Raw genomic sequence first — 8,304 nt, forward strand, 5'->3', positions numbered from 1 at the left:
GTGCTGTCACCCGTTTGGGAACAAACTTTGGGAATAAAGGGAGGGTTCCCAGCCTAATCCCGGAAAGGAAGGAGAGCTGCGAAGGGGAAATGCGACCGCCTGCTCCGTGGAGTCCCGTTCCCCGCGTCCCGCACCTCCGGCTCAGCTCCTTCTGGTGATGCTTTCGAGGGACCGGACGGGGGCTTTTGGCGGGGCTCCTGGCTGCACGGCGAGGCGAGCGCCGTGAGAAATGAGGCTCCGTGGTCTCTCCGCAGAGCAGCCTTGGTTCCAGCCAGAGAAGTCTGATTCTTCGGGTCCTGAAGGATGCGAATAACTTAGTGCTCAGTGTTGTGGTACCCACCTGGGCACTGCTGTCTCCTGGAGAAACAGCCCGAGGAACCGACCTGTCGTACGTCATGTTACTTTACACCAAATTTGCAAGACTGTTCCGCAGCCTCCCTTCCTGCAAGGAGTGTCAAAATAGCATGTTTCGTTTCTGTTATGAGCTGATACCAATTGCCCATATAAAAATGATAATCTGAAAGAGAGAGGTCACTGTAGAATCATACAGTGACATTTAATGTAATAGTTATTGGTAGGGGGTACCTAATCGCGAATTCTTGCCGTACTGCATCCGTGACAAATCTGACCAGGTTCTCTCTTTTTGCAGGGTAGAGTGAGCCCTGCAGAGACACGCTAGAGAGACCACCCCCCATTTCACATCTCGCCGAGTGGACTATGGTGGCAGGAAGATGTTGGCTCGGAAGAGTATCATCCCTGAAGAGTATGTATTGGCACGGATTGCTGCCGAGAACCTGCGCAAGCCGCGCATCCGAGACCGGCCCCGCAAAGCCCGCTTCATCGCCAAGAACGGGGCGTGCAACCTGGCACACAAGAACATCCGTGAGCAGGGGCGATTCCTGCAAGACATTTTCACCACCTTAGTGGACCTGAAGTGGCGTCACACACTGGTCATCTTTACTATGTCCTTCCTGTGCAGCTGGCTGCTCTTCGCCATGATGTGGTGGCTGGTGGCTTTCGCCCATGGAGACATGGACCCAAGCACAGAAAGCACTATGAACAGCACAAAGTGGACACCGTGTGTGACATGTGTCAGGTAAAGTACAGTTGGTGGGATGAAGAAAGGGGGGAAACAGAGCTGCCTGCTGTCGTGCCAATGCCTAAGATGCAGCTTTCAGTTTACATGAACTGTTATGTTTGGTTGAGACAGTTGAAAAGTGCAGTGTTTTCCTCTAGATTACATAAACTCAGCAAGCCTTCTGGGCTTGGAAAATACTGTACTGTAGATTTCTTTGATTCCTTACAGGATCTGAAAGAGAGGGAGACCTGCTGCTTTTCATGTGTCTCCATACTCTGTGGGTAACATACCTTGCCTGTCGAGATAAGAGCCTGCTACAAGAGTGGGTATGTGTTATATGTATTGTAACGTTGTCTATGGCAGCGGGAGAATCCCCAGTGTGGTGCGAGCCACTCACCGTGCCGGCAAAAGGTGATAATCCTGAGACCGGTGCCTGAGAGGCAAGATACCAGCCATGGGTGTCTGGCAGAGCACTGGCCATGGGTATCAGGCAGGGCTAGCAAGAAGAGTGCAGTTTAGAGCAAAACTATATGTTTTCCAAGATGTCTTTCATGCGACAGCTAAATACAGGTGCTTCAAAATACCTTGATGAAGCCATAAGCCAGCAGTTTGACAGAGGAAGAGTTTCTGCTGTGTGCATGATGTGTCAGACAGTGAAAGCTTAAATTAGATTAAATGTCACCTGTTAAATGTTACCCTCCGTCCCTGAAGCTGTGACAGTTTTCAACGCACCGATAAACTGACACATACATACATAGTGGTTGTTAATTGGAGGCAGGGCAAGCAATAAGATTGCTTCATCATCTCATCAGTAAAAAATCTTTTTATAGCACTAGGTTTTTAAGCAGAAAAATCCTGATTTGGTACCACCAGACTGCCCCAGATCAGCTGCCTTTACACATTGCAGTTCTGTGAGGGACTGGGAGGGGGGCTGCAAGGTCTGCTGAGATGTTGGACTATCCACTTCCCTTTCCTCTTTTCTCCTGCATGTAGTTTGAAGGCACCTCACCAGGTTTGAAGGAACACTGTATCTGGTTCATGAGGGAGACGAGATTTCATTCTCCCTTTGTTTTGACACTCTTGTGCTAAATGAGGATTTTCCAAGCTAAAGGAGATGGGGATTTTTCCAAGCTAGCCTTCATTATGTTGTGAGGTTAAGGCAGGGAGGGGTTGTTGCTGCTTTATTTCTTTTCCAATAACTGACCACAAGCAGTTGCCTCTGAAATAAGACATCATGACCCAGCTTGCACCCACTGGGGTGTCACCCCTGGCATTTCTGGGATTTGTGGGATTTGTCCAACCTAAATTAGTGAGCAGCTACACCCCACCAGCTCTTCAGGGTCAGCCAGCAGGACATCCCTCCACTTGGTTGGTGGCCCCCTCAGCTTGGCCCACCCCATGGGGCTCCCCATGGGGCTCCTGGACCACCCTGCAGAGCCTGAACCATCTTCCCAAGGTCTTTGTGCCACTGGGATGAAGCAGACCCAAATCCATGGTTCTTCCAGGATGGCTGCTAACCTCTGCTGCAAGGACAGCCTAGAGAGGTGTCAAAAAGTAGCGCAGATGAATCAGTGTAACTTTCTGGTTTAGCCCCTGACAAAGAATACATATCACTCCCTCGTGCATGTACCTGGTGGTACTTCAGCCAACAGCTGCTCAAGCGTCCATGTCCAAGCCATGGAAAATCTTTTCTATTCATAGTGAAATACTTCATCCTGTTAAATCTGGCTACCACTTTGGACAAAGTTGTGAAAAGCAGTATGGTTGCTGACATTTTTAAGAATGGTGAGTTGTTGGATGTAAAATATATTTAATATTGCAGTGCTACATATGCCAAAATAATGGCAAATATTTTTTAACCTACTTTCCTGAGATTTAGGCCCACAGATATTTTGGGAGAGTTTTCTTGGTTAGGTGTCATTACAGATATGCAGGAAACAGGGTTTTTAACCAGTTCCCAGAACATACACAGCACTTTAATTTTTCAAAGTACTGCAGAAATTTCTAAGTCTTACAGCTCTTGGCCATACAAAGCAAACATTACCCAAAGAGGAAAACTGTTACAGAGCTCTAAGGGGAAGGACCTGGGAACAGTATGATTTGGACTTTCTGGCTCCTTCTTCACATTGTCATAATGCTGTACAAATTTGCTGCTTCAGATGCTTCCACTGTAAAAAGGTAGATTCTCTTTTCCTTTTTTTTTTTTTTTCTTTTAAGGAGTACTGTTAAGGAAATCAGAATACTTACACCACAGAGCTTTAAGTTGAATTAAGCTGAATTAAGTTTAAACTAGAAGTTTCATTCTGCATGTAACTAAATATTCATGAACATAAAACATCATTCAATGGATTCTATTAATTGACTCCTTTGTCCCTGACTTCTTCAGAGTGAAATGCAAAAATCCCTCACTACAAGGGAATCTGCCAAAGATTAAAAATATAGAAAAAAAAAAAAAAAAGAAAAGACTAAGTTCTTTCAAAGATATCTCTGCAGAGACTGAGTGGTTTTCTGAAAGATGAACTTTCTCATTTTTTAGAAAATTATCCCTGATATTGCCTATGCTATTTTAATGTCTCCTCATGACCCCAGGTTCACTGAAAATATGGTTAGGGAAAAAAAGAAAATATTATTTAAAAGCAGATTAATTTAAAAGCAAACCAGATCCAGTGAATGGTTTAGAAGCATCTTCATGGGCAGGACATATTTTCCATAGGTAAAGCCATGTTGAGCATGGTAATTCTTCGAACGTTTGTAGATTGCACTGTGTTAAAAGGGTGACTATGATATTGGTTCATATGAGACCCAGGGTACTTCAATTCTACCTGATAAACTCCAAGGTAATGATTTTACATGTAAGAGACTGGTGAAGGATGTATCTTTTTACAAAAGGAAATTAAAGACCCTGGTATATACAGGGGATATGACATTGTGGACTACTATAAATAATGTGTTTTGGAAAAGTCTGTGGACAGCATCCTCTAATGTCCATCACTATAACGTATTAGGGACATTTAACTTAACCCAAACTTCTACAACCCACTTCTGTATTGAAATTTTCCAGCTAGTCTTGCCACAACAGTGAGCTAAACCCAAATTCTGGGTCACAGCGTGGTCCTCCTGCCAGGATGTGCAGAGTGGACCCTGGAAGCCACTGGCCTCTCTCTGCAGCCTGATCCTGTGGGCTCAGTCACAAGGCAAGCAAGGATTTTGGAAGTGTCACAAATCTGGGAGTGCTCCTTTCCCCTCCAGGAAATCCTACTAAAGGGGGTCACAACTCAGATCATATGGGTGAAATGATGCAGTTTTCCCTGTTTCCTTTTTCTGCACAGACTGGTGGAAGAATCTTGGTGTGCTAGCCAATTACTCATTATTGCCAAAACCACCACTCTCCACCAAGAGCTTCCTGGGATGGAGAAGGTGGAAAGCCCAGCTGTTACAACACTGCCAGCTAACACAGTGGGCAACATGTGTTCCTGAACAGAGGATCTAGTGAGTTTCTCAGAGTCACCTAGTGTTACAGATGGTCTATTAGGACCTCAGGCTCTGAGGTCTTCTCTGTCACCATCAGACGCTGCACCAGTCATACAGAAACAGTCACTGTATATGCAGTGCTTTTGCTGGTTTTAACAGAAGGCTTAAGTTTACCCAGACTGTACAAATAGGTCCTTAAGTTTGTTTCTGGAAAGTATAAGTTACTAGCTTCTCAGTTTGTGTTCGGTGTCCTTAGAGTTAATTTTGTGCAATCTTCTTCTCCAGGTCTTTCACCTCTGCTTTCCTCTTCTCCATTGAAGTTCAGGTGACCATTGGTTTTGGGGGCAGGATGATGACAGAGGAATGTCCCTTGGCCATCACAGTCTTGATCCTGCAGAACATTGTGGGTCTGATCATCAATGCTGTCATGCTGGGCTGCATATTCATGAAAACTGCACAAGCTCACAGGCGGGCTGAGACCTTGATTTTCAGCCGACAGGCAGTCATTGCGGTTCGAAACGGCAAACTTTGCTTCATGTTTCGAGTGGGAGACCTGAGGAAGAGCATGATCATTAGCGCCTCAGTGAGAATACAGGTTGTGAGGAAGACTACGACCCCTGAAGGAGAAGTCATACCCATTCACCAAGTAGACATCCCTGTGGATAACCCCATTGAAAGCAACAATATTTTCCTTGTGGCTCCCTTAATCATTTGTCATGTCATAGACAAGCGGAGCCCTCTTTATGATATCTCTGCTGCTGACCTGGCGCTCCAGGACCTGGAGCTCATCGTGATACTTGAAGGAGTCGTAGAAACAACTGGCATCACGACGCAGGCAAGAACCTCCTACATAGCAGAAGAGATACTGTGGGGTCACCGCTTTGTGCCCATCGTCACCGAAGAGGAAGGCGTGTATGCAGTCGACTACTCCAAGTTTGGCAACACCATCAAAGTGGCAGCGCCACGTTGCAGCGCTAGAGAGCTTGATGAGAAGCCATCCATTCTCATCCAGACCCTGCAGAAGAGTGAGCTGTCCCACCAAAACTCCCTGCGGAAACGCAACTCCATGAGGAGAAACAACTCCATCCGGAGGAGCAACTCCATGCGGAGAACCAATCCCTCCCTCATCGTGCCCAAAGTGCAGTTTATCACGCCCGAGGGGAGCCAGAATGCCTCAGAAACATGATACACAGCCTTGTGCAAGGTTGGTGGGTTTCAGAAGGAGGAAGCAACCATGGTGTTTTGTTTAAATTTTCTTTTACTTAAGAAAATTAGAACACAGCGAAGAAAAGAACTGTGTGAGAACTACTTATTCTATTACTTACTGAAAGCACCACCTAATGGCATTAGGAAACACTTTAGCACTTAGTGTATGAATTAATAAAAAATGGCGTGTACACTAAAGAAAACACAGTTTGCTTATGTAATATAATGTGTATTTATACTTGTTTTAATGGCATCCTAATTTTTTAAATTGTATTTTTCCTACCAAGAGTCTCTTTCTTACCTTCTTCTGCTGGCTGTCACAAAATATGTTTTTTTCCTTATATCAGTGGGTTACCCACCTGCAGGCAGCAGTGAGTGTTTTTTCAAAGCTGCTGCAAACAACAATTCCCGCAGATTTTGTGTGGGATATTTGGATATTAATCTTTTTGGGGTGAATTCCTTGTTCCCTTGAAAGGAGTAGCTAAACTCCTCCATGATTTTACTGGAGAAGAGCCAGTATCTTATCTTTCTGTTGCTTTATGATAAAGGCATTTTCAGAGCAAATTCAGGTCAGCTGAAGGAACCTGACCATTCCACTGGAAAACTGGTGCTGCTCTGGGCAGCACTGGCAGAAAAAAACAGCAAAACAGCATGGCCTTTTGCAGAGCACTGCAAGACTGAGATAAGGGTGAGATACTCAAGCATGAACCTGTAATGTATCTGTAGCCCAAGCTGAGAAACTCAAGTCTTCCCAGCTGCCACCTGAGCACCCATTTCACTGAAATTATTCAAGTTGAAAAAAGCACATGCCTCTTTAACATCCTCTTCATATCCTTGGAAGACCAAATACTGTTTTGTTTTCTCTTATAGATTCATACACTGAAGGCAACAAGTATACTTACTTTACTTACAGTATTTTTCATAGGATTAAGTCTGCTTGCTTCAGCAGAAGGTTACTTTTTGCCAGTGAGAATTCATGAATGGGAATGAGAGGGAACCATGCCAATAATATCAAAAATAGTATTTTCAAAACTATCTGAATACTTTTCAGGGGGACTTGGGTGCTGCTGCTGAATTACTAATTTTCAGCAGTGTCTCACCTGTGTTTTTTATATAATACGGCATTGAGAATTGGTGGTAAGCAGCTTTTCTCTTCAAATTAAAATGGGCATTTTTTATCTAGACCCTTCCCAAAAATGTCATTACAAGTTTTTCTATGAGAATAAATAAATGTATGACAACTAATTGTATCACATTTGATAATGCTAAATTGATGCATGCTTTTTTCCTTTGTGAATAAGAAGTATAATTATGGAAATTCCTGTTCAAATTTCTTACAAAAGTTGCCTTATTATGTCTGTGGCTCGAAAGAAGTACTATCGCTATACTATCCAATCCACTCAACCACTTAAATGCTTTTGTGATTTTAACTATTTGCTTATTCCTGTTGGGTAAAATAGTCAAAAGCAATGCTGAATTCTCATTCTCTTTGGAATTCAGTTCATCAGCACTTGTATGGAAGGTTTGCAGGCTACGTGTGCTGTTAGGTGGTGGCACGAAGGGGCATTGTTCTGAAGTGTAGGCTCCCTACATTTCGAGCAGGTGATCCCCAGAACATAAACACTGACAAAACACTTCATCTGAAGCAGTAACGGAAACTGAAGTTTCTGCTAAAAGCATTCATTCCCTGGCCTGCCTGTTAATGTTCTGAGAGGATGGATGGTGAACATCTGGAGATATTAATCTGTCCATTGTGTGTCCAGACAATGAACATTTGTAACTTCCAAGAAGAGTCAGAGTAAAGCATATACAACTTGTCTCAGGCCTCCATTTCCAGGGCTGTGAATTTCTGTCTGAGATATGGTTCTATCAGATGCTGTACAAAAGCAAATTTACTACAAAATAAAAAGGTGACAGTAATTATTTTTTCTGCCTCTAATTTTTCCGTATTTCTTTCCCTTTTTTCCTTTGTATTCTCCATCCATTCTTCTATATTCTTAGTCCTTCTTGTGTCCCAGCCTTTTCCACAGTCCTTTTCAATAATAATTTTAAATTATCTCAATACTCTCTCAGTATTTCAGCTGAGATGTTTTTAACCAAAATAATTTTCTCATTTTCTCCTTAAGTACATTCTTCCTTCCAATTTTTATTTTGCCTTCATCTCTCTCTCTGCTTTACACCTTGTGTACTCTCTTTCCTGTAAGGCTATTGTAGAGATACTGGTATTTTTGAGATAGCACTAAGATACCTCAGTCATGTGCAAGGATGCTGAACAGATACACAAGACAGACCCTTGTGTCATGAATATCATGTTCATATGTGCTGTGCTCCTGTTCCTTGCAGAAACCCCCTTAGTGCAAAGACCCTTTCCTGAGCAAGTTTTGCAGTCCTGGAAGAGGCCAGCAGCAGAAGCAGCTGGAGTAAGCCACCCCAGTGGCCATGGAGAGCAGTGGGGAGGTTTCAGGGCTGGGAGATGCATTCCTCACTGAAGGACAGGTTTCAGCCCCAGCTTTGCAGCCTCGTGCCTGCCAGGAGCGGATAAGCTGGCA

General features: G+C 43.9%; 1 protein-coding gene across 2 annotated transcripts; it reads left to right on the forward strand.

Annotated features, from left to right (window-relative positions):
- On the forward strand, window positions 1-7,662 carry KCNJ8 (potassium inwardly rectifying channel subfamily J member 8). Of its 2 annotated transcripts, XM_074902326.1 has the most exons (3): window positions 1-388; window positions 650-1,096; window positions 4,835-7,662. In XM_074902326.1, exons 2-3 carry the CDS (start codon window positions 732-734, stop codon window positions 5,733-5,735), a joined length of 1,266 nt encoding a protein of 421 aa, XP_074758427.1. In that variant the 5' UTR covers window positions 1-388; window positions 650-731; the 3' UTR covers window positions 5,736-7,662. The 2 variants fall into 2 exon arrangements, with proteins under 2 accessions (XP_074758427.1, XP_074758428.1); XM_074902327.1 differs by lacking the exon at window positions 1-388 and having other exon boundaries at window positions 474-1,096.
- The last annotated feature ends 642 nt before the right edge of the window (window positions 7,663-8,304 follow it).

This window comes from Athene noctua, chromosome 3, assembly GCF_965140245.1.
Source record: "Athene noctua chromosome 3, bAthNoc1.hap1.1, whole genome shotgun sequence".
In the NCBI taxonomy this organism is placed as follows: Eukaryota; Metazoa; Chordata; class Aves; order Strigiformes; family Strigidae; genus Athene; species Athene noctua.

What these genes read in the sequence shown, in the direction of transcription:
- KCNJ8 (XM_074902326.1), top strand. Translation starts at nt 732, where the DNA reads ATGTTGGCTCGGAAGAGTATCATCCCTGAAGAGTATGTATTGGCACGG. An exon ending in CCGTGTGTGACATGTGTCAG is followed by an intron (nt 1,097 to 4,834) that starts GTAAAGTACAGT and finishes CTTCTTCTCCAG; the next exon opens with GTCTTTCACCTCTGCTTTCC.